This window comes from Pseudophryne corroboree (genome assembly GCF_028390025.1).
Source record: "Pseudophryne corroboree isolate aPseCor3 chromosome 3 unlocalized genomic scaffold, aPseCor3.hap2 SUPER_3_unloc_70, whole genome shotgun sequence".
In the NCBI taxonomy this organism is placed as follows: Eukaryota; Metazoa; Chordata; class Amphibia; order Anura; family Myobatrachidae; genus Pseudophryne; species Pseudophryne corroboree.
In genome coordinates, this window is record NW_026967564.1 from 144369 (window position 1) to 171917 (window position 27549).

A 27549-nucleotide genomic window follows, 5' to 3' on the forward strand; every position below is an offset into this window, starting at 1 on the left:
TATTCATATCTCCTGAGAAAACCGCCGTTTGCCTGTGGCGGAGAAACGCGTTGAGTGTTGTAGCTACTGTCGGTCCATTGAAGGAGATTCATCCACTTCGTTTAACCCTGCTATAAACAATTTCATTGATCCTCACTGCTGTCACACGGGACAGAACGCTACCGCCCGCCCCAGTGGTGAGACACCGTCTGCAGACAGATCATCGGAGCTCGTGGCATCTCCCTCTGGTCCATCTGTGAGGGATACCTGCAGCCATTTGTAGCTCACACTGCACTTTGCTATTGACGGGAACCAGCGGAGATTACCAACATTGGGTGAGAACACTGACCTATAAGTGAGGATAATGAACTACTTAAATTATCCACTTTAATACCGTGGGATCCCTCTGGTATATACATAAATTGGAGAACTCCTACACTCTATTATGTTAATTAATGGACCGCAGTACTGCACATATCAGCTGATTCAGCTGCATTTAAATACAATCGATCTAATATGAGTGATTACAGCTGAATCTGTATACAGTTTATATACAATCAGAAATATTGTGGCTACATTTTATCTGGTTATTATTGGCATAACTGTTTTTATTGTGTTGAACTCTAATAAATATTAGAAATATTTTTATTTATATACCATCAGCGCTCTTTTATGTCTCTATTGAAACTTAAACAATCTATATCGTCTAAGGCATCCCGTTGCCGCATAGGAGCTGCTATCTAATAATCAATATTTGGTGCTCATTTAATACATGTAACATTGCATTAGCGCCTGATTTAGCTAGGTAATTATATCTTGCATTTTGTCACCTCACTGATGTGACAGGCTCAGCTGTCAGTGATGCAGCCCCACTGTGCCCACTCTCTCCGTACTCATACATACATACATGCCTTTCTGGGAGTGTCTCGTCCTGGTTGTCAGTGAGACAGTGTCTCTGGCACAGCTGTGTAATCATGATGTGAGTGTGTGTGCTGAGTAGCGAGTACTGCTAGCAGCAAGTCTCACAGCTTAACTGCAGTATAGCAGTGTGGTGGGGGTGGGGAGAAGGGGTTGCTACACCAATGAGTCAAGGAATGGAGGAGTTGGATGGGACTCACACAGCAGGTGGTGAAAAGCTTAAAAAGGAGGAGTGGTTGGAAGGGGAAGGAACTAGTAGGTTTAGAAGGGATTAGTGAGGGTAAGGACTCTCAAGGGAAATTGGAGTGGGATCCCACAGGTACCAAACTGGGTAAAGAGCAGCTTTTAGGAAGGAAATAGATGAGCCAGTCCCTGTGGTTGTCCCTTCTCTGCCTCATGCGGGGTGGATCCTTGGACTCTCCAGTTCCTCAGGAGGCTGTGGATTCTTCTTGCCCACTACCTGGTGGTTCTGTGGTCATCTCAGGCCATGAACCTCCCAGATGCCAGGCCTCCAGATAAACATGAAATGGTCATGGAGGTGGTCCTGGGCTCTGTAGAGGAGGAAGTGGAAAAAGCAAAGGAAAGTTGTGTCCCTTCTGAAGGGGCAATGGTGGACATTGTGAATGGTGAAGGGAAGGTTTTTGTGGGTGAAGAGGGAGTTATGCCATATATACCGTAAACATGGGTCTTCAGCCTATATGATGTGCCACCATTAATGTGGCTTCTGTCTTGTCCTACCAAGCTTGATTTATGGGCTTTGTCATTCTTATAAGCAGGATAAAGGCTGAGTTTTTTATTTCTGCAGTAGACTAGAATAAGCCCAGACAGTCCACTTCCATGATACCACCAGAATGTGACGGACAGTGACCGTCGTGCCATCACTTACCTGTATGCTTACACGAAACAGAATGATGGAAAACTTACACGGTTTCTTTACATCTTCTGGGGTCCACTCCGAGATTAGACATTATGGCATAATTACTCAGACGGGAATATAAAACAGAATAAAAATAAAAGCTTTAATGTAATAATTAGATGCAAACAAAAGCTTTTATTATGAAATCATACAGGGGAGTATCCGCACCATATAGATGTAACATACAACAAACCACCGCAGATGGAACCCGGGTGACTCTAATGCACATGGTAATATACAGGGTATATATGGACAGGATCTTGTATCAGAAAACACTCGACACTCCTGATCAAGATGAGTGTCTGCAACAAGTTAGGCAAACTAGAAGAAGTGAAAACACGTTCCAATGGCCGCCATATTGTCATGCAGCAATACAGATTGTGGAAACTGGCATTAGACACTCACATTTACACAAAGCACAAGATACAAAATAAACAGCAGAAAAAAGACCTAAGCATTTGGGATGTATTATTTAGGAAGTAAATAGAGGTACATTAATGAAAAGCGTGAGTAACAGTCATCAGCCTGCTTGTGAAGGTCTCTAGAGTGGAGGCCTCTTGGACTGTGCAAGGCAGTGAGTTCCATGGTCAAAGCTAAACGTTCAACCCATAAATGAATGACAGGAGATTCTTGGTACTGCTGGTAACAGTCCTTCATCTGTAGATGCCAGCAAGCAGGGCAGTAAGGAGGCAGAAGCTGCTTCTAGTACCTTGGACCATGTAATGCTGGGCTGGGAAGGTCATTTAGCTAATTATGAAATAGATTTGTCGTCTTACAGGCAGCCGGTGAAGGGAGTATAGAATGGGTGTTATGAGGCAGGAACGGGCTGGTTAGGTAACAGCTTGGCTGCTGCATTCTGTACTAGCTGCAAGCTCTGTCATTCTTTTGCTGGGTGACCCAGGTAGATGGCATTGCAGTAGTCTATGAACTTCTGAGTGAATCAAGTGCTTGATTCTGGCTATGGTCCACAGATGAAAGAATGAGGATTTGTATGTAGCGGATACCTGATGTATGTGTCAGCCACATACCAGGACAACACAAAGATTCAGCACATGTTCAGTATTTTGCAATTCTGAACACCAAAGCATAAATCCAGATGATTGGTAAAGCTGTAGTCTTGTCTTTTGTTGGTGAGCTTATATTATGTTTCACAAAGACTGAGTCACAGCCAACTGGCATCATCCACCCCTGGCGCTCAGCTAGACAACCATTTAGGATTGGTATTAGGTTCTCAGTACATGGAGCAAAAAGCAGGTCATCTGCATAGCAGTGGTAGACCAGGCCATGATGTCTGATTATATCACCCAGTGGTAGCATGTATATTTTATAAAGCATAAGAGATCGGATTCACCCTTGAGGAACATTGGACGGCAGTGATAATTATACTCCAGAAGACGTAAATGGTTCCGTACTTGGGTAATGTCTAATATGTTCAACAAGAGCAGATTTATTTCTCTCACAGCATGAAAATGGCTTCTCATCTGTGAAATCGCTGATGTTTGACAAGAACTGATGTCGATGAAAAACATTTCCCACACTCAGAACAGGAAAATGGCATCTCACCTGTGTGACTTCTCTGATGTATAACAAAATGTGATTTGTGTGCAAAACATTTCCCACACTCAGAACAGGAAAACGGCTTCTCACCTGTGTGACTCCTCTGATGTGCAACAAGAGCTGATTTCCATGCAAAACATTTCCCACACTCAGAACAGGAATATGGCTTCTCACCTGTGTGACTTCTCTGATGTATAACAAGATCTGGTTTCGATGAATAACATTTCCCACACTCAGAACAGGAATACGGCTTCTCACTGTGACTTCTCTGATGTATAACAAAATGTGATTTGTGTGCAAAACATTTCCCACACTCAGAACAGGAATACGGCTTCTCACCTGTGTGACTTCTCTGATGTATAACAAGAGCTGGTTTCCGTGCAAAACATTTCCTACACTCAGAACAGGAATATGGCTTCTCCCCTGTGTGACTTCTCTGATGACTAACAAGATGTGATTTCAATGAAAAACATTTCCCACACTCAGAACAGGAATATGGCTTCTCACCTGTGTGACTTCTCTGATGTGTAACAAGAGCTGATGTCTGTGCAAAACATTTCCCACACTCAGAACAGGAATACGGCTTCTCACCTGTGTGACTTCTCTGATGTGTAACAAGATCTGATTTATATGCGAAACATTTCCCACACTCAGAACAGGAATACGGCTTCTCACCTGTGTGACTTCTCTGATGTGTAACAAGAGCTGATGTCTGTGCAAAACATTTCCCACACTCAGAACAGGAATACGGCTTCTCACCTGTGTGACTTCTCTGATGTGTAATAAAAGCTGATTTATATGCGAAACATTTCCCACACTCAGAACAGGAATACGGCTTCTCACCTGTGTGACTTCTCTCATGTCTAACAAGATATGATTTATATGTAAAACATTTCCCACACTCAGAACATGGAAATGGCCTCTCACCTGCCTTAGCTGGCTGATGAGTAATACGGTTTGTGTTCTGTGTAAAACATGGTGCATCTATAGAACAAGGAAACACTGAATCTACTCTCAGAGCTGTAACAGATGCACCAATATCAGAGTGATCAGGAGAACATTTCCCAGGATCAGAGGGATCAGCTGATAGAGCTGGATGTATAATTGGGGTAATGGGGTTATCTCCTGGAGAATCCTGTCTACTGTCATTATCTTTTATGTCACAATCCGGGGATAACATTAGATGTCCTTCTGAGATATTCCTGCTTGTGTGTCCATCTCCTGGAAATAAAATACATTAATATATAAAATGAGTAGACAAGACCCAGGGTGTTACAGGATACAATATATAATTCTATAACTGACATTTTTACCTGTAATCATTGCTTTTATGTTTATTAAAAAACAAAAAAAGCTAGGATGCTTAGACTGGAGCTTGATCAACACTGAATGCTCATGTGGGATTACTAGAGGGGACGTGGACGCTCCTGTGGGATCACTAGAGGTGACGTGGACGCTCACGTGGAATTACTAGAGGTTACACGGACGCTCACGTGGGATTACTAGAGGTGACACGGACGCTCACGTGGGATTACTAGAGGTGACACGGGCGCTCACGTGGGATTACTAGAGGAGACAGGGACGCTCACGTGGGATTACTAGAGGAGACAGGGACGCTCACGTGGGATTACTAGAGGAGACAGGGACGCTCACGTGGGATTACTAGAGGTGACAGGGACGCTCACGTGGGATTACTAGAGGTGACAAGGACGCTCACGTGGGATTACTAGAGGTGACACGGACGCTCCCGTGGGATCACTAGAGGTGACACGGACGCTCCCGTGGAATTACTAGAGGTGACGTGGACGCTCCCGTGGAATTACTAGAGGTGACACGGGCGCTCCCGTGGAATTACTAGAGGTGACACGGGCGCTCCCGTGGAATTACTAGAGGTGACACGGGCGCTCCCGTGGAATTACTAGAGGTGACGTGGATGCTGACGTGGGATTACTAGAGGTGACATGGACGCTCACGTAGGATTACTAGAGGTGACACGGACGCTCATGTGGGATCACTAGAGGTGACACGGACGCTCATGTGGGATCACTAGAGGTGACACGGACACTCATGTGGGATCACTAGAGGTGACATGGACGCTCATGTGGGGTTACTAGAGGTGACATGGACGCTCATGTGGGGTTACTAGAGTTGACATGGACGCTAACGTGGGATTACTAGAGGTGACATGGGCATTCATGTGGGATTACTAGAGGTGACATGGCCACTCATGTGGGATTAGTAGAGGTGACATGGACGCTCATGTGGGATTACTAGGGGTGACATGGACGCTCATGTGGGATTAGTAGAGGTGACATGGACGCTCATGTGGATTACTAGAGGTGACACGGACGCACATGTGGGATTACTAGAGGTGACACGGACACTCATGTGGGATTACAAAAGGTGACATGGACGCTCACGTGGGATTACTGGAGGTGACATGGACGCTCATGTGGGATTACTATAGGTGACATGGACACTCATGTAGGATTACTAGAGGTGACATGGACGCTCATGTGGGATTACTAGAGGTGACATGGGCTTTGCAATAATAAAACAGCAAAGAAGAGAAAGTGCTGTCCTGTTTGCGCACTAATAAATAATATATAACCTTTATTAAGTACAGTAAAGTATGTAAGATAAATCAGTGATATATAAAACACAAAGGTAAATGTATAAAGGTGCATAAAGTAATCAAAAGACAATTGTATTTGTTGTTAAACATCGGCATGTATATTATATTGGGCGATAACTGATTCAGTGCTGGTAATCCTGTTCAGTAAGAATATATTAATATATTGCACCCATACGAGGATGGGATAAATTACACATTTAATAATATTGTGGCAGAGTTTCCTCCAGCGGTAATCTCAATGTAACATCATACTGTATGTATAAACATTTTATGGGGGGGGATTCAGTTCATCGCAAAAACTCCCTAACCAATTAGCCGCAAAAAGTTATTGGTGCAGCCGCCCAAGAAGAGCCCACCTTCCTTGTGGAGTGGGCTTTCACTGATTTTGGATGCGGCAATCCAGTCGCAGAATAAGCCTGCTGAATCATGTTACAGATCCAGCGAGCAATAGTTTGCTTTGAAGCAGGAGCACCCAGCTTGTTGGATGCATACAGGATAAACAGCGAGTCAATCTTTCTGACTCCAGCCGTTCTGGTTACATAAATCTTCAAAGCCCGGACTATGTCAAGTAACTTGGAATCCTCCAAGTCACGAGTAGCCGCAGGCACCACAATAGGTTGGTTCAAATGAAAAGATGACACCACCTTTGGCTGAAATTGCGGACGAGTCCGCAATTCTGCCCTGTCCATATGGAAAACCAGATAGGGGCTTTTACATGACAAAGCCGCCAATTCTGACACACGCCTAGCCGAAGCTAAGGCCAACAGCATGACCACTTTCCACATGAGATACCTTAGCTCCACGGTTTTAAGTGGCTCAAACCAGTGGGATTTCAGGAAACCCAACACCACGTTAAGATCCCAAGGTGCCACTGGTGGCACAAAAGGAGGCTGAATATGTAGCACTCCCTTAACAAACGTCTGAACCTCAGGCAGTGAAGCCAGTTCTTTTTGAAAGATAATGGATAGGGCCAAAATCTGGACCTTTATGGACCCAAATTTTTGGCCCATAGACACTCCTGACTGTAGGAAGTGCAGGAACCGGCCGAGCTGGAATTCCTCTGTAGGGGCCTTCCTGGCCTCACACCAAGTAACATATTTTCGCCATATACGGTGATAATGCTTTGCTGTCACGTCCTTCCTAGCCTTTATCAGCGTAGGAATAACTTCTCCAGAATGCCTTTTTCCGCTAGGATCCGGTGTTCAACCGCCATGCCGTCAAACGCAGCTGCGGTAAGTCTTGGAACAGACAGGGCCCCTGTTGCAACAGGTCCTGTCTGAGAGGCAGAGGCCATGGGTCCTCTGTGAGCATTTCTTGCAGTTCCGGGTACCAAGTCCTTCTTGGTCAATCCGGAACAATGAGTATTGTTCTCACTCCTCTTTCTTACAATTCTCAGCACCTTTGGTATGAGAGGAAGAGGAGGAAACGCATAGACCGACTGGAACACCCATGGTGTTACTAGTGCGTCCACAGCTATCGCCTGAGGGTCCCTTGACCTGGCGCAATACCCTTTTAGCTTTTTGTTGAGGCGGGACGCCATCATGTCCACCTGTGGCAGTTCCCATCGATTTACAATCTGCGTGAAGACTTCTTGATGAAGTCCCCACTCTCCCGGGTGGAGGTCGTGTCTGCTGAGGAAGTCTGCTTCCCAGTTGTCCACTCCCGGAATGAACACTGCTGACAGTGCTTGCACGTGATTCTCCGCCTAACGAAGAATCCTGGTGGCTTCCGCCATTGCACCCTGCTTCTTGTGCTGCCCTGGCGGTTAACATGGGCCACTGCGGTGATGTTGTCTGACTGAATCAGCACTGGTTGGTTTCAAAGCAGAGGCTCCGCTTGACTCAGGGCGTTGTATATGGCCCTTAGTTCCAGGATATTGATGTGCAGACAAGACTCCCGACTTGACCACAGCCCTTGGAAGTTTCTTCCCTGAGTGACTGCCCCCCATCCTCGGAGGCTTGCATCCGTGGTCACCAGGCCCCAGTCCTGTATGCCGAACCTGCGGCCTTCGAGGAGGTGAGCACTTTGCAGCCACCACAGAAGAGACACCCTGGCCCTGGGGGACAGGGTGATCAGCCGATGCATCTGAAGATGCGATCCAGACCACTTTTCCAACAGATCCCACTGAAAGATCCTCGCATGGAACCTGCCGAAGGGAATGGCTTTGTATGACGCCACCATCTTTCCCAGGACTCGCGTGCAGTTATGCACCGATACCTGTTTCGGTTTTAGGAGGTCTCTGACCAGAGTCACGAGCTCCTGAGCCTTCTCCGCCGGGAGAAACACCTTCTTCTGGTCTGTGTCCAGAATCATGCCCATGAAGGGCAGACGCGTCGTAGGGATCAGCTGCGACTTTGGAATATTCAGGATCCACCCGTGTTGTTGCAACACTTCCTGAGAGTGTGCTAGGCCGATCAGCAACTGCTCCCTGGACCTCGCCTTTATGAGGAGATTGTCCAAGTATGGGATAATTGTAACTCCTTGCTTTCGAAGGAGTACCATCATCTCCGCCATTACCTTGGTAAATATTCTCGGTGCTGTGGACAGGCCAAACGACAACGTCTGGAATTGGTAATGACAGTCCTGTACCACAAACTGAGGTACTCCTGATGAGGTGGATAAATGGGGACATGCAAGTAAGCATCCTTGATGTCCAGCGACACCATAAAATCCCCCTCTTCCAGGCTTGCAATGACCGCTCTGTGCGATTCCATTTTGAACTTGAATTTCTTCAGATAAATGGTCAGGGATTTTAAATTCAAAATGGGTCTGACCGGACCGTCCGGTTTCGACACCACAAACATTGTGGAATAGTAGCCCCATCCCTTTTGAAGAAGGGGAACCTTCACCACCACCTGCTGGAGATATAACTTGTGAATTGCCGCCAACACTACCTCCCTTTCCATGGGAGAAGCCGGCAGGGACGATTTTAGGTAACGGTGAGGGGGCGTCACTTCGAATTCCAGCTTGTATCCCTGAGACACAATTTGTATAGCCCAAGGATCCACCCGTGAGCGAACCCACTGGTGGCTGAAATTTAGGAGACGTGCCCCCACCGCTCCTGACAGCGTCACGCGGTGGATTTAGTGGAGGCTTTTTTTGAATGAAAGAACTGCATTTGGTAATACGGTGCTTTGGCTGTGAGGGAACATATGGCAAAAAATTCGACTTCCCAGCCGTTGCTGTGGAAACCAGGTCCGAGAGACCGTTCCCAAACAATTCCTCACCCCTGTAAGGTAAAACCTCCATGTGTTTTTTAGAGTCGGCATCACCAGTCCACTGCCGAGTCCACAGGACCCTTCTGGCAGAAATCGACATTGCGTTTACTCTAGAGCCCAGTAGGCAAATTTCCCTCTGGGCATCCCTCATATATAAGACAGTGTCTTTGATATGTCCCAGGGTCAGTAAAATAGTCTCCCTGTCCAGGGTATCTATCCCCTCAGACAGAGTATCTGTCCATGCTGCTACAGCACTACACATCCAGGCCGAAGCAGTTGCTGGCCTCAGTAGAGTACCAGAATGTGTATAAACAGACTTCAGGATACCTTCCTGCTTTCTATCCGCAGGATCCTTTAGGGCGGCCTGTGACGGCAGGGCCACCTTCTTAGATAAGCGTGTCAACGCCTTATCTACCCTAGGGGAGGATTCCCAGCGTAACCTGTCGGTTGGCGGGAAAGGGTACGCCATAAGCAATCTTTTGGAAATTACTACTTTCCTATCAGGGGAATACCACGCTTTTTCACATAATTCATTTAATTCATGTGAAGGGGGAAAAGTCACTTCTTGCTTTTTCTCCCCATACATATAAACCCTCTTGTCAGGGACAGGGTTTTCCTCTGATATGTGCAACACATCCTTCATTGCTATAATCATGTAGCGGATGGCTTTAGTCAATTTAGGCTGCAACTTAGCATCATCGTCATCGACACTGGAGTCAGAATCCGTGTCGATATCTGTGTCAACAATCTGGGATAGTGGGCGTTTTTGAGACCCTGACGGTCTCTGCGCTGTAGGATCAGGCATGGGCTGAGACCCTGACTGTCCCAAGGCTTCAGCTTTATACAACCTCTTATGCAAGGAGCTTACGTTATCATTTAACACCTTCCACATATCCATCCAATCAGGTGTCGGCGCCGTCGGCGGCGACCCCACATATCATCACTTGTTCAGCCTCCACGTATCCTTCCTCGTCAAACATGTCGACACAAACGTACCGACACACTGCACACAACCAGGGAATGCTCACTTTAGGACAGGACCCCCACAAAGGCCTTTTGGGGACACAGAGAGTATGCCAGCACACACCCCAGCGCTATATAACCCCAGGGATTACACAGTAATTTAGTGTTTACCCAGTAGCTGCTGTTTATGACAATTTGCGCCTAAATTTATGTGCCCCCCCCTCTCTTTTTACGCTTTTTCTACCTGGATACTGCAGGGGAGAGCCTGGGGAGCTTCCTCTCAGCGGAGCTGTGGAGAGAAAATGGCGCTGGTGAGTGCTGAGGAAGAAGGCCCCGCCCCCTCAGCAACGGGCTTCTGTCCCGGGTCTGTGTAAATAAAATGGCGGGGGCTCGTACATATATACAGTGCCCGGCTGTATATATGTGTCTTTTTGCCAAGAGGTATCCTAATTGCTGCCCAGGGCCCCCCCCCCCTGCGCCCTGCACCCTACAGTGACCAGAGTGTGTGGGTAGTGTGGGCGCTACCTCATGTGAAGACAGGAGTCTTCTGCCACCGATTTCGATGTCTTCTTGCGTCTGCCGGCTTCTGACTTTGCGAGGGGGACGGCGGCGCGGCTCCGGGAACGTACGACCAACGTACCTGTGTTCGATCCCTCTGGAGCTAATGGTGTCCAGTAGCCTAAGAAGCGCAACCTAGCTTCAGTGAGTAGGTTTGCTTCTCTTCCCTCAGTCCCTCGTAGCAGAGAGTCTGTTGTCAGCAGAAGCTCTCTGAAAATAAAAAACCTAACTAAAATACTTTCTTATTAGCAAGCTCAGGAGAGCTCACTAAAATGCACCCATCTCTGGCCGGGCACAGATTCTAAATGAGGTCTGGAGGAGGGGCATAGAGGGAGGAGCCAGTGCACACCAGTAGTACTAATTCTTTCTTAGAGTGCCCAGTCTCCTGCGGAGCCCATCTCTTCACCATGGTCTTTACGGAGTCCCCAGCATCCACTAGGACGTTAGAGAAAATTTGATTTACCTGCGGTAGCTGTGGAAACCAGGTCCGTCAGCCCATCCCCAAACAATACGTCTCCCTTATAGGGTAGGACTTCCATATGTTTTTTGGAATCCGCATCACCCGTCCATTGGCGAGTCCATAAGAATCGTCTCGCCGAGATAGACATGGCATTGGCCCTAGAAGCCAGCAATCCAATATCCCTTTGAGCAGCTCTCATAAATAAGACTGCACCTTTAATATGGGCTAGAATTAACAATACAGTATCTCTATCCATGGTATCAAATTCAGCCGTCAGATCATCTGTCCATGCTGAAATTGCGCTACATACCCATGCCGACGCAATAGTCGGTCTTAGCACAGCTCCAGTATGCGAATAAATAGACTTTAAAGTAGTCTCCTGCCTGCGATCCGCAGGATCCTTGAGGGCCGCTGTGTCTGGAGACGGTAGCGCCACTTTCTTGGACAGGCGCGTTAAGGCCTTGTCCACAGTGGGAGGTGATTCCCAACGTACCCTGTCCTGTTTAGGGAAGGGGTATGCCATATAAATAATTTTTGGGATCTGCGGTCTCTTCTCCGGAACTCCCAAGCTTTTCCAAAGAACTTATTTAGTTAATGAGATGTGGGAAAATAAATAATCTGTTTCTTACCCTTAAACATGTGTACCCTTGTGTCGGGGACCGAGGGTTCATCCTCAATATGCAACACATCCCTTATTGCCACAATCATACACTGAATGCTTTTTGTCACCTTAGGTTGCAATTTCACTTCATCATAGTCGACACTGGAATCAAAGTCCGTGTCGGTAGTAATGTCCACAATTTGTGCTAAGGGACGTTTTTGAGACCCCGACGGGCCCTGTGAGTCGGTCCAATCCGAGGATTGACCTCTTGATGCCTCCCTGGATTCAGCCTTATCAAGCCTCTTATGTAAAGATGCCACACTTGCATTCAACATATGCCACATGTCCATCCATTCCTGAGTCGGCACTACCGACGGGGACACACCACTCATTTGCTCCACCTCCTCCTTGGAGAATCATTCCGCCTCAGACATGTCGACACGCACGTACCGACACCCCACACACACAGGGATAAACCTATAAGGGGACAAAACCCCAACCAGGTCCTTAGGAGAGACAGAGAGAGAGTATGCCAGCACACACCCAGCGCCTAAATAACACCGGAAAAAATAAATGACCAGATTGGTATATATATATATATATATATATATACCAAACAAAAAACCCAGCACTCTCCTAAGCAGCTTCATTCACCTTAGGAGAGTGCTGGGTTTTTTGTTTGGTATATTTGAGTTTGGTGGTCACAGCCCACCGCACCCCAACCCCTGGGAATGGCGAGTGCAGTGGTTCCTCGTGTTTGTTTGTATATATATATATATATATATATATATATATATATATATACACACACAATTCCCACTCACTGCGTTACCAATGTGCCCCCCTCCTCTTTTTCCAGCCTGTGAAAGTGTTCAGCAGGGAGAGAGACCGGGGAGCCAGCGTCCTCATGCAGCTTCTGTGGAGAAAATGGCGCTGGTTAGTGGTGAGGATCAAGCTCCGCCCACCCGACGGCGGGCTTCGGTCCCAGTGCAATTGTAATAAAATGGCGGGGGATCTGTGATTTACTGCCTCCGCAGCCTAATCCTACTCTTTGTGCATCAAACTTTGAGGATTATTGCTGCCCAGGGTGCCCCCCCGCCCCCCCTCCCCCCTGCACCCATCAGTGCTGCCTCTGTGTGTTGTGTCTGGGAGCAATGGCCTTACCTCAAGAAGATCTGAAGTCTTCTGCCACCTGAGATGTCTTCTATCTTCTCATACTCGCCCGGCTTCTATCTTCCAGCATCTGTGAGGAGGACGGCTGCACGGCTGCGGGACGAACCCCAGGGCGAGACCTGTGTTCCGACTCCATCTGGACCTAATGGTGTCCAGTAGCCTAAGAAGCAGAGCCTATCAGTTAAGTAGGTCTGCTTCTCTCCCCCCAGTCCCACGATGCAGGGAGTCTGTTGCCAGCAGTGCTCCCTGAAAATAAAAAACTAACAAAATTCTTTTTCTACAGAAAACTCAGGAGAGCTCTCTGCAGTGCACTCATTCTCCTCTGGGCACAGAATCTAACTGAGGTCTGGAGGAGGGGCATAGAGGGAGGAGCCAGTGCCCACCGATAGGAAAAGTTCTTTTTAGGTGCCCATGTCTCCTGCGGAGCCCGTCTATAACCCATGGTCCTTACGGAGTCCCCAGCATCTTCTAGGATGTAAGAGAAAAAGGCTTTGTAGATGTTTACTACTGTATTGTCTTACTGACCTATAGTTTCCTACTGTATTGTCTTACTGACCTATAGTTTCTTACTGTATTGTTTTACGGACCTAGTTTCCCACTGTATTGTCTTACTGACCTACAGTTTCCTTTTGTATTGTCTTACTGGCCTATAGTTTCCTACTGTATTGTCTTCCTGACCTATAGTTTCCTACTGTATTGTCTTACTGACCTACAGTTTCCTACTGTATTGTCTTACTGACCTATAGTTTCCTTCTGTATTGTCTTACTGACCTATAGTTGCTTCTGTATTGTCTTACTGACCTATAGTTTCCTACTGTATTGTCTTACTGACCTATAGCTTCCTTCTGTATTGTCTTACTTACCTATAGTTTCCTACTGTATTGTCTTACTGACCTATAGTTTCCTTCTGCATTGTTTTACTGACCTATAGTTTCCTTCTCTATTCTTACTGACCTATAGTTTCTTCTGTATTGTCTTACTCATCTAGTTGCCTTCTACATTGTCTTACTGACCTATAGTTTCCTACTGTATCACTGTCTTACTGACCTATAGTTTCCTGTCTTACTGACCTATAGTTTCCTACTGTATTGTCTTACTGACCTAAAGTTTCTTCTGTATTGTCTTACTGACCTATAGTTTCCTACTGTATTGTCTTACTGACCTATTGTTTCTTCTGTATTGTCTTACTGACCTATAGTTTCTTACTGTATTGTCTTAGGGCCCTACACACTAAAAGATTATCTGTCCAATCTGGCAATGTCTGGGAGCAAATGGCAATTTACTATTTGCTCTCAAAGATTGGAAAACAGACAAAAATGGACTTTCAGACAAATTGGTTACATTTGTTTCATTAAACCAATTTATCTGAACTGTGTTTGTCCATTTTCTTGATTTTGGGAGCAAATGGTTGATTGTCATTTGCTCCCAGACATCGCCAGATTTTCTTTCCAATCAGCCAGATTGGACAGATAATCTTTAAGTGTGTAGGGCCCTTTACTGACCTATAGTTTCTGACTGTATTGTCTTACTGACCTATAGTTTCTGACTGTATTGTCTTACTGACCTATAGTTTCTGACTGTATTGTCTTACTGACCTATAGTTTCCTACTGTATTGTCTTACTGACCTATAGTTTTTTACTGTATGGTCTTACTGACGTATCATGGCTTACTGTAGTCTTACTGGTCTATAGTTTCCTTATTTATTGTCTTGCTGACCTATAGTTTCTTCTGTAATGTCTTACTGACCTATAGTTTCTTCTGTATTGTCTTACTGACCTATAGTTTCCTTCTGTATTGTCTTACAGACCTATAGTTTCCTATATACATAGTTTTCCTGTCTATGTATGGTAGGTATGGAAGGGAGACCTACCATACATAGACAGTATATATAAGCCTCAGCCTCTCCCTTCTGAAAATGATAATGAATAAGGTGTATGTGTGGATACCATGCACATGTAACTGATTCTATTTACAGGAAACAATAGGGAGAGCCCACGGCTGTCTGGCAGTGTTCTAGATGGTTAAGTATGAATATATTTCTTCTAAATAAAATATTTTTCACCCTGATTGATATAATACTGATAGTAAGACAATTCAGTCAATAGTAATCTTTCTTTTAAATAAGTAAGATCCATATATATGAATTTTTAGTGAATAGTTATTAAAGGTTATATTTTAATTGCAATTAAGTTAACAAGAGTGCTCCCAAAAAGGAAGTTTACTTCTTTCTTTCCGGACCGCTCTTCTATGCAGAAGGGAAATATCTGCTGTTTATTGAGAGATGCTCCCTGTAAGGAATTTACCACTTGCAGCTGAAATTGCAAAAGACCCCACCCCTTGCATCAGGTAAATTAATGTCTCCTATGATTATGACTTCTCCCTTTAAAGCCATTTTAGTGATGTCCAACAATAGATTCCTGTCCAAATCCTGCCCCAGGCCACGTGGTCTAGAGATCACCCCAATATGAATAATGTCCTTTTTCCCGGTTTCTGTGGTGACCAAAGGGGCCTCAGATTTGTCTTCAATATTTTGTATTAATTGAAGTAGCATTTATGCTTTTTTCCCACATACATTGCTACGCTTCCTCCTACACTGACCATTCTATCCTTCCTAAATAAATTGTATCCTGGTATAGCTATGTCCCAGTCATGATTCTCATTGCACTATGACTCTGTAATTGCCACAATATCCAGGTTATCCCTGGTCATTATCACAATTAGCTCTGGAATTTTGTCTCCTAATCTCCTAGCATTTGCACACATAGCTTTAAGAATTATGTCTGTGCATCTGTTATTAGTAGCCATGTCCAGACAGTACAAAATAAATGACAAGTTTAAAGTTGAAATTACCTGTTTGGTGATGTTGTTCAGTATTTGGTATTTGTTTTTTTAACTAATCAGGAATCACAAACTGTCCTTTACACCACGACTACACCTCACTAAATGAAAAGATATAGTAAACATGACCACAAATGGCCAAATAGGTCTACTATATACAAGGAGTTATTTAATACCTGCATCATCTAACAAAATGAAGGTTATTTAATAAATGGTTGCTAAACTGAGAAATTTAGATCCCATACAAATTACACACTACTACTTATATATGATCCCTAAAAACTTCTGCTTGTTACTTTTAATAACATTATAGTGTTGTGTGTAATAACTCTCTTCATCTGATGTTTGTCATGGATAACCTTGTGTTATAAACACCCAACTGAGAACTGGGATGATGGCAGAGGATGGTGTAGAATAAGAGATTGCTGTAGTGACTGAGCAATGAGAATATGTTACTTCTGTAATAAGTGTTTATTACTCACCTGTGCTGATATCTGTAGGGATCTCCTCCTCCTTACACTGCTGATCACCCCTCACATACGTTTCTTCTTCTCCCTCTGTATCTTCTGTCATCATATCAGTCGCATACGTCTCTTCTTCTCCCTCTGTATCTTCTGCCTTTATATCAGTCACATACGTCTCTTCTTCTTCCTCTGTATCTTTTGCCTTTATATCAGTCACATACATCTCTTCTTCTCCCTCTATATCTTCTTCCTTTATATCAGTCACATACGTGTCTTCTTCTTCCTCTATATCTTCTGCCTTCATATCAGTCACATACGTCTCTTCTTCTCCCTCTATATCTTCTGCCTTTATATCAGTCACATACGTCTCTTCTTCTCCCTCTATATCTTCTGCCTTCATATCAGTCGCATATGTCTCCTCTTCTCCCTCTATATCTCCTGCCTTTATATCAGTCACATACATCTCTTCTTCTCCCTCTATATCTTTTGCCTTTATATCAGTCACATATGTCTCTTCTTCTTCCTCTATATCTTCTGCCTTTATATCAGTCACATATGTCTCTTCTTCTCTCCTTATATCTTCTGCCTTTATACAAGAAAGACGTTCTACCTAAATAACCCAAAAAAAGATGATTTTGGTACTTACCGATAAATCCATTTCTCTGAATCCTCTAGGGGACACTGGAGTCTTATACAGTAGGTGTGTGAAGCTTGCAACCGGAGGTGTGGCACAATCTAAAATTAGCATTGTCTGCACAGCCGGCTCCTCCCCCTTCACATCCCTCCTCCCTCAGTTTGGAAAACGTGACTGAGAGAATAGGACATGATACTATAGCACTTGGCGAGGAACCGAACCGTACAACAAAGCAACAGCATCCAAGAAACTCTTAACAGAAAAACCAACGCTGTTTGCACGAACTGTTTGAACAAGAACTTTGAACACAGCAGGTTGACAGCACTGAGGCGGGCATCCAGTGTCCCCTAGAGGATTCAGAGAAATGGATTTATCGGTAAGTACCAAAATCATCTTTTATCTTTCATCCACTAGGGGACACTGGAGTCTTATACAGTAGGGGACGTCCCAAAGTTATCCCCAAGGGAGGGAGTGCTGTCGATGGCCTGCAAAACTAAACGTCCGAACTTAGAATTTCCGGACGCCAAGGTATCAAACCTGTAAAAGTTTGCGAATGTGTGGGCTGAGACCACGTTCTCGCTCTGCAAAATTGAGTAGTGGAAGCACCTCGAATAGCCGCCCATGAGGCACCCACTGATCTGGTATTATGAGCACCAGTCTGAACCGGAAACTGCTTACCACAGGAAATATTAGCTTGCCGATTGGCAAAGCTATTCCATCTAAACAAAGACTGCCTAGATGCTGGCCAACCATTCTTTGGACCAAACAAAATGGTCCGACCTTCTAAAGGACGACGTAACTTGTAGTATATTCGTAAGCTCGGACAACATCCAAAGACACGTCCCCTTCTGCGAATCCCTGAAAGGATGGGACCACAATCGGTTGGTTTACCTGAAACCCCGAAACAACCTTAGGAAGGAAATCCGCTCATGTACGGAGTTTGGCCTTATCCTTCTGGAAAATTAACAAAGGACTCTAACCTGATAGGGCTCCTTACACCGAAACCCTTCCAGCCGAAGCCAAGGCAAGTAATAACGTGACCTTCCAAGAGAGATATTGCAGGTCTGTTCTTTCCAACGGCTCAAAAGATGGTGATCTCAAAAATTCCAACTACAAATCTAAGTCCCACTGCGCAGTGGGAGGACGGAAAGGAGGTTGTATCCTCAGAACCCCCTGTAAAAAGGTTTGAACCTCTTGTAAGGACGCTAACCGCTGTTGAAATAGGATGGAGAGAGCCGAAACTTGAACCTTCAAGGAACCTAGTCTTAGTCCTTCATCTAGACCAGCTGGAGTGAAAAGTAGAAGTCTGGGTAAGTGGACGTTCGTCTAATTCTACCCATGTTCCTAACACCAGTCCATGTACTTCTTCTAATGTCTGCAGTCGTACATGGGTGTCACCGGCTTTTGAGCAGCGATCATCTTTAGGAATAGCCATTCTTGGTATACCTCTCACTCTTAAGATCCGGGTCTCAACAGCCACGCCATTAAACGTAGCCTGTTCAGGTCTGAGTGGAGGAACGGCCCCTGATATAGCCGGTCCTCCCTTCGAGGTAACTGCCAAGGGTCCTCCGCTAGTATCCCCCGTAAGTCCGAGTACCAACCTCTACGGGGCCAACTTGGTGCTATGAGAATTGCCCATACTCGCTCTCGTATTACCCCTTTTTGGAGAATTCGGGGTATGAGTGTGAAAGGCGGAAAAATGTAAACCCTTCTGTAACACCAAGGAAGTGTCAGCGTGTCCACTTCCTCTGCTGCTGGATCTCTTCTTCTGGACACATACCTGGGCAGCTAATGATTTTGTCGAGATGCCATCAGGTCCACCTGAGGTAGACACCATCTACTCACCATCATGTCGAAGATCTGTGTAAGCACCGCTCGCCTGGATGCAGTCCTGGCGACTGTGATAATCTGCTTTCCGGTTCACTGTTGACCATTGACTATATCTTCGGCTAAGAGAAGCGAATTGTAAACTGCTTCTCAGTTCGAGAATGGTTATTGGTAACCCTCTCTCCAGTAAAGTCCATTTGCCCTGAAAGTGGTGGGACTCTAGGACAGCTTCCCCAACCTCTGAGACTGGCATTTGTTATGAGAATCCTATAATCCAAATTATTATAAATTCCAAATTCTTGCCTGCTGCAAGGGTCTCTATAACCGCTTCTATAAGGGAATCTAAACTCCTGATCTAAGGCAGACTTCAGTATCTTGCCTCTTTATCTATAATAAGACCTTCTTCCTCCTTCGTGTAAGATGAGGATGGTTCTCTTAATCGACTTGTTCGCATTTCTTTATGCTTGCGCAGGAGGGATTAATTTAAATCAGAAATTCCTCCATAGTCTTTGAGAATCCCTCAGTCCTTTCCGACTGCTGTTTGCGGGATTCTGACATTTCCTTTGAAATACCTGTTAGGGCTTGCTCCCATGACCTTGGCGGAGCCTTCCTCCCGTGCTGGACGCCCTTAACTAGACAGGCAACGCATACCCAGGAGCCGCTCACCCTTGCTCATCTTACTACATTTTGTGGAAACATAATAAGTCTTAGTGTTGGCGACATTTGAAGCCGTACCCCATAGAGCGCTCCTCAGTGCTTCCCCCCCTTTATAATAGGAACAGAAAGACGGTAATGGGTGATGGGAGTAAAGGTACACTGGATCCCCCTAGCTGGATCTTTCTAAACACTACACACAAAACAAAAAATAACAATTTATAATAATAATATCACCAGCCTCGTTGCAACCCTCACACACCCAACTGTATTTCAGTTCTGAGGTCGGGGTTGTGATCCAGTCGTTCCCATCATTTCATCGGGATCTTTTGTTTAGAAGTCCCTTGAAAATCTAAAGCATAAAAATGCCTGTCAGAATCCATTGAAAATCCATTGCAGCAGAGTCCTAAATACAAATGTCCAGTAGAGGGAGCAGTTGCTCTATTATAATAACCCGTCCCTCTGCTCTGACCGGCCAGGAAGCCTGTCTATTCTAATGGTAATAACGCCTGAGAGAGTCCTAAATACAAATGTCCAGTAGAGGGAGCAGTTGCTCTATTATAATAACCCCTCCCTCTGCTCTGACCGGCCAGGAAGCCCATCTATTCTAAAGGTATGTCGAAGTCAGAAAAATGTCTCAATGCACACTGCCATATTTGCACCGCACACTGGTCCGTGCTGCGCGTGCGTACGCTCTCCCGTGGAGGCGCATACCCGCAATAGCGTGCACACGCAGGCGCGGTATGCGCATTTACGGTAGAGTTTATGTGATCGTAGCGTGCGACTCATTCGTTACAAATGTTCACAATTAATGTAGTTTATAGATTATGGTCCCTTTGATAGATTCTGAAAGTTTGGTTAAAATAGAACGTCCCTGAGCCGAGGAATCCCTCTTTACATCGTACGAAGGGTCTAACAGGAATCATACAGCAGTGTTTGGTACCCATCGGAAGAGTATTTAATCAGCAATATTCCGGTGTTGGTTTGGAGCGGATTAATCGCTCGTGCGAATAGTTATGGACATAACAAGTTATGTCTATTTTCTATTATCATTTGTTCTTACTTAGTCATGCATCAGTGGGTCTCAAATGGCTCTTTGACCTCAGAGATCCCCCAAACAATAGTTTGCATGTTAAGAGGGCCTCATATCTACACATGCATAAGGTAATCACAAGAATAGTAATTGAAGATCAATTGTACTCCAAATCAGTATCTTTCCCGCAGACGGAGTGCAATAGCCTTTAATTACATTGAGCTTTGAGACTCAATGGAGAAGACCAACACCTGTGTTTACAAATGGGGCTGGATTTGTATACAGGAAAATAAGGGCTGAGACGTCATTGTCTCAATTGAAAGTGGACATCATGAATATAGAGCAGAACCCAGACAGGATTCTGTTTTGTATTCGTCAAACAATAAGCTCTCCAGAAGACAGGAATGTGCTGGTCATCACCCATTGTGTTACCTAACTTAGGCCACTGATACAAGACAGTTTACCTGTATGAATCAACCTATGACCTTTGTTATAATGTGAAGCCGAATTCCTGCGTCCAATGGACAGTGAGACTGTAGGGACCATTAGATTGCATTGTGTGTGGGGCATAAATAGGCAGGCCGACCATATCCAAAGGCACTTCTCTTCAAACTGTTATCATTGCTGATAATCGGGAAGCTGGCTGTCCAGAGGCGCTTGCGATCGTTACCCTTTGTGCGTAAGTTCTCTCCATAATCATTGTCTTTCTGTGAGCCAATCTCTCTCTCTCTCTCTCTATCTCTCTCTCTCCTCTTTTCTCTTATATACCTCATAGTATTATAGTATTGTATTGTATTGCATTTAGGTCAGCGTAGTATTGTCTTTTTTGTATTTATTGTTTAGTTCTGTGGTTAGGAAGTCTTTGTTATATTGTAGTGTATCATATGTACTGTTTCCCCTTTTACAAGTATATTAGATATAATACAGTTAATAGGCCTTGGAACCTAAACCAGTATCTGTGTATTTTCTATAGTGTTAAGTGTTCACTTGAGCGTCGGTGACGCACAAGCAGCTTTGTAGATAGTCAGGTTACACAAGGTTGCACTTACACCCTGTACTCACATTAAGGTATTCTGTGTATTTCATCGGTATAAGGTTTTAACATAAAGGTATAGTGTTGTAAGCGTCTGCATCGCTGGTGACCTCCTCGTGGTCTCGAGCGTAAGCTACGCTACAGCGAATCATTTCCCTAGACATAACCAATAACGTGTCCTGTGATCACTGGGCCGCGAGCGAACGTGACGCTTGAGCGTCTCGCCTACGGCTGAGCGATCGTTACGCAAATAGCGTACCATTACGGTACTTCTTAAGTAAACAGCGTACAGTGTTCTTAGCTTCATAAAGGGTTGATTATTCGACAAAAGAATTTAGCATTGTCAATTGGGGGCGTGTCCTATCCTTCTCATATCTGCACTGGGTAGATCAGCAGACATTATCCCTCCAGCAAAGGGTGGGAGGTTGTCTCGCAGTTGCTGACGGGATAAGCGTCTGCTTTCGCTTAGATTAAGAGTGCTGAAGGAATCCGGGACCGGAAGTAAGAACAAAACGCTTGTGTCTTTTAAAACTGTTTATTTCTCTTCTGTCTTGTGTACACACGCACGCATACATATATCTGCATTTCTTTTTCAAAATTTCGTATATCACTATTCCTGTTTGCCAATTTTATAGTTGATAGGAAGTGCTAAAAGAGATTTGCTGTTATTTCATAGTAGAGGTAATAGTTAAAGTATAGACAAACACACAGCTTGTCAGTGTGGTGCGCGGTAGATGATAAAGGTAAATAACGCAAGGCGATAAATAACACAAATTGATTTCAGCTTTCCAAAACTTAGTTTAAATACCTTGTTTTACTGTAATACCTCTGGGGAGAGCTATCAGACTACGGGAAATGATTTTTCTGATCAGAAAACTATAAGAATGATATTGGGTTGAAAACGGTATGAGTGTATTGAATCCCGCTTTGTGGACTTTGTGATCTATGTGATAATCCCGCTTTGTGAACTTTGTGATCTATGTGGAATGTGATGAGCACGATCTGAGTGAAAACGTGCAACAGAGTGTGATAAAGTTTTCATTGTATTACGCTCTGGCTGTTTTGGAGCACAGTAGGGAGACTCCAATGATCCTACCATTTATGGGCAACAAGTGTCTATAAGTGGTACGATTGGACCGCACGGTTGTATGTGTGACCAATAACGCAACGGGATATGAGGTCGTATATCCATGCGTAAATCTTGCCCTCATACGTGTTGTAGGGAGCACATGCAAGCGTGATTTGTGTAAAGAAAAAGGAAGGGAATTTTCTCAGGAAAATCTCTAGAGATAGGGCCTGCAACGGCTACACGTATCTGCTAGAAGGCGGAACGGAGATACCCGGAGCAGAAGAAGTTCAGTGGAAGAGCTTTAAGGATTTCCAACGAAGTTCTGTGTTTGGTGCATTTTAGGAAGTTTTTTCTGTGTTAAAAAGGTCCACAATGGCAGCCAAGTGCACAATACAGAGACGGTCGGAGGTCAGGATTCAGACTCCAGAGGCTTGCAGACCCCGAGGGTCTGCTCGGTTAGTAATGTGGGGGAAATATGGTCCCCACTCTGAGACCTTTTGTGATGAATGGACACGAATGACTGCGGGGGATAAGGCACCATTTCCCGGGATAGGTAGTTTTGACTCAGAGGTGTTGCATAATTTAAGGCGAAGGATATGTCTCATCAAATCAGCAAAGAGACGAATCAAGCATTATGATTGTTTACAAATATGGCAACAGGAGAGTGAAATGCAAAGAAATATAACTTACTTACCTAACTTTCATCTTGAGAGAGGAGAGGTGGCAATGGAGGGGATTGTGGTTGCGGAGAGAAGCACAAGGGTGAACAATAAAAATGCTCTTAGCAACAGTAGTACAGATAATAAGAATAAGTGTAATAAATGTAACAAAGATAATTGTAATACTGTTGAATGTACAACTATTAACCCATGCAAGTCGCACCCCATGTTAAACTTTCCTCAGGAACACCAACCAGAAAGTGAACCAAGAACGATGTCGGCACCTCTTTCAGAAGCCATCACACAAGACGTCCAGGTGGACACGACCCAGTCGGTAAAAACTGTAATCAAACCCCCTAATGGAGGGTCAGGTGAGGTCGTGTTCACAGGTATGTATGGTAATATACATCACACACAAACAAATGTACCTTATATCCTAGAATCAATTCAGAATGACATTACTGGACTTAATCCTGTTAGGGTAATTGCAGTACCAAATGGGGAAACTGACTCTTCAGGAATCACTCCTGTCAGGAACATCGCCATGTACTGCCCTTTTTCCCGAACAGAATTAAGAGCAATTCTGTCTGAATTTCCTGATCCCAGGAAAGACTTAGTTGCTTGTCAAAGGTACATTAAAGTGCTAGGACATACTGCAGAGCCAAGTAACAAAGATTGGAGGACAGTTTTGAGGGCATGTTTACCCCCCGATGTTGATTCATTGAAATTTATCACTGATTGTAAGCTAGATGAGGAAGTGCCACTAACAAACAAGTATAACCAAGATAATATAAAAAGAATCAATCTACAGTTGAAAGAATATTTTCCTACAGTAGCAAAGTGGAATAAAATCTATACAATAAGACAAAAAGAAAGTGAATCCGCAGAAGAGTATTTTCACCGGGCTCTGCAGGATATGGCTAGGTACACTGGTATAGATGACATTGAAACTAATGTACACCACAGAGAGGTAGCTGTGTCCGTATTAGCGAGCAACTTGAAAGACACACTAAAAATTAGGGTACAAACTTCAATACCTCATTGGAGAGGTATCTCGGTGGCGGCATTAAGAGAGTCCGCTATCGAGCATGACCGAAATATCCAAAGAACCAGGGAAGCGCAGGGAGAGCGGTTGATGACACTGAACATCCAAGCACTAGAGGATGCATCAAGTCGACCGGAACCCCAGGCCCCTAGCACATGGAGAAGGCCAAGGATTTGTTACCATTGTAGAAGAGAAGGGCATTATGCCAACGACTGTAATAACCCACATAAAGTCAGACCCCCTAGACCAAGAAATGAGCAAAGTTACAACATACACCATTATAATCAGGGATCATATAGGAAGAATTTTGGGCCACACCCATAAAATATAGTCAAGAAAGGTGATCATTAGGACTGATGGTAAGCCTGAGGTAACGATTAATAAAGTGGGAGGTCATTCACTAAAGACACAGGGATGACCAGGTGAAACGTTGTAAATGTATTTGTGAAAAATGTTTTTTTCTCTCTCTCTCTCTATCCCCATCTATGACGAGTATTGGTAAGAATTCACACATTGCATATCAACTTGGTCCTTGCAGAAGTCTACCAAACCCCAGCATAACCTCCGCCACAATGTATTTCTGGCCAGATACAGACAATGGAGTAATGCAGGAGCTGGTGGGGAGGGACTGCTCAAGGAAACCATTAGACACATAGATATGACAGCCTAATAAGTCTGACAATGTTTTTCTAATGCTAACAATGTTTTCTTAATGTTGACAATGTTTAAAAATGCTTTGTTTCTCTTTTCTTATTGGTGGTTATTGTCGGGTTATGTAATGTATATATGCACATGAATTGTTCTCTATCTCTTTTGTTTTTTTATTTTCTCTCTCTTCTCACTCATGTTTCCATGGTTTAAAGATGCTATGTCACCCCTAAGTGTTAACCAATGGTAATGCCAGATTTTTGCTCCACACAGAAAGATCGCTAGTTAGGAAGAAAGATTACATCACCAGAAGGTTCATTCGGAAGACTGAAGAGACAGCACCTTTTGAGAGGACAGCAGAACAAGAAGAACAACAAGACGAGAGAACTTATTATCGTAACGAGTTCTCTCCCCCTCAAACTGATTTTCTTATACCCCATTTACAAATTTCTTCTTTTCTCCTCCTGTAAGATGGACTTGCCCCAAGAGACTGTGATATGGATTTTTCCCGTTAACCATGATGTTGACCAGAGCAGTCTGTTTCGGTGAGAGTACCAGTGAGGTCGAGAAAGGATCCAGAAAGGTCCTGATGACTGAGACGGAGGTGTAAATTTCCAATAGCAACCCAATCACCAAGCAAAGGCGAGTACCGGGCACGATCTAACAACCATGTTATTTGTAAACAACTGTGAAGGAATGTTAGTTCAAAAAGAAAGTTGTATCTGTAGGCTCTGTAACAAAGAAATGCCAATCTAGTTTTAATATCCATATGGACCGGCATCCATTGAGTGACTATCACTCCTTAGTGGGTAACGTATTAAACAAGACCGATTGTTGGGTATGCTCTCAAGTACCTCAGGGTCACAGCAAATCAGGGCTAGTACCATTTCCTTTAACGGTAGGGGAGGTACTTGAGCTAAAGGGTGGGAGTCCGGTGGACCGGAGGTTTAATATCTCCAGCCCTCCTAGTTTGAAGCTCCACCAGTACCATGTGGATAGGTCCCTCTTATGTTTTAACATCTCCAATCCTAGAAAACCGGGAAATTGGGAAGTGTCATGGAGCAACCAAACCATGACCTTTTCACATAAGAGCAGATAGAATGCCTACAGATACAGAACTCGTACGCCACATAGCCAGTAGAGGAAAATCTTTCCGGTATCGATATACCTTAGGAAATAGGATTACTAAAGTTGGAGAGGTATCACCAGGATACTGTGCACATATCGTACAAACTGATACGTGCATTAGACAGATGGAAGAATTAGGGTCAGGAGATTTCACCTGGAAGGTTTGTAACATGGTCATGTCCTTCTCCGTCCCATATGTTCTCCCCGATGATGCATATTTCATATGCGGGAGAAAGGCGTACAAGTGGCTTGCCCCAAACTCTGAAGGATTGTGTTATATTGGAAAAGTATTGCCTGAAGTGATGACTGTTACACATGACAAAATGAAGGACATACACCGTGGTGCCCAAGCTCCTTATACTCACACTCATTACGAGCACCGGGTTAAAAGACAACTGTCAGAAAGGTTAGAGCATCCGGCCTCTGATCTTACCCATGAATCCACCAGGATTCAGGTTCTGGTAGCGTTAGATTTCACTCGTACCGCTCGAGGAGTGATGAATTATAGATACATTTCCGCACTCGCCAATTTGTTAGATAATATCACTGAAATGTATGATGACACGTTTAGATACACTGGAAGAGAACTTCAAGCTTACAAAACAGAACTAGTTCAGCATAGGATGGTTCTTAATTACCTTACAGCAGTAACAGGCGGATATTGTGTTACTTTGGCAACACAGTACGGTATAAAGTGTTGCACGTATATCACAAATAGCACCGAGGATCCGGTAGAGGTCATAGACCAAAAGATGGACGACATTCTGCAATTAAAATGGGAATTTCGTCGAAAACACAATCTCACCCTTGCTGCTGTAGGTAATGAGCTGACTGGTTGGGTGTCATGGTTGAACCCGCGAAATTGGTTCTCCGGTTTGGGAGACTGGGCTCAAGGAGTCATAATGGATGTTGGAAAGTTTCTGCTATGTATCTTGGGTGTCGTTATATCGATTGGATTGATATTTAGATGCGGGCAGGCTTTAATGAGGTGCAAACAAAGTACAAGAGTGATGAGCTTGAGGAGTGAGGAAACTGTAATTAACCTGGATTTGATTTATGACCCAATGCTAGAAACCATGACGTAATGATGTAATGAGTATACGGTCCGTCTTTCACCCATTTCTATGTTTTCCTCCGAGGTACAAAGACCCACGTAGACGAAGGATTTGATGAGCCAAGGGGCCGACAACGGAAAGATGGAAAGAAGAAGAGCAGACGACCTGATATACAAGATTTTGATGGACAATGCCATGGGTACCCCAGTTTCCCTAGGAACTTTAAAATCACGCTAGCCCAACATTTTTTGTAAATCCATGGACGTTGTTTGCTTTACTCACGATTTATGAGCAAAAGCACAAAGAAGAAGACTCCAATCAACCGACACCAATCAAGACCTCAATCGACGAACGTACATTAACCTGACATAGAATATCATTGCATTTTCCGTAAGTGTTCTTTATCTTCATCTCTACAACCCTCAGGTAATGACACACATAGTCGATAGGGAATACAGGCACAGATATCAGCAACCACATACC

General features: G+C 44.4%; 1 protein-coding gene across 1 annotated transcript in view; it reads right to left on the minus strand.

Annotated features, from left to right (window-relative positions):
* Positions 1–1940: 1940 nt before the first annotated feature.
* The window catches only part of LOC134984665 (oocyte zinc finger protein XlCOF7.1-like), a 57818-nt gene continuing 32209 nt past the window's right edge, over positions 1941–27549 (minus strand). The window contains exons 10-11 of the mRNA XM_063950193.1: positions 16300–16891; positions 1941–4591 (exon numbers count right to left, since the gene is read on the minus strand). Coding sequence (XP_063806263.1) covers positions 3291–4591; positions 16300–16891 — 1893 coding nt within the window. The 3' untranslated portion in view covers positions 1941–3290. The remainder of the gene's footprint in view (positions 4592–16299; positions 16892–27549) is intronic.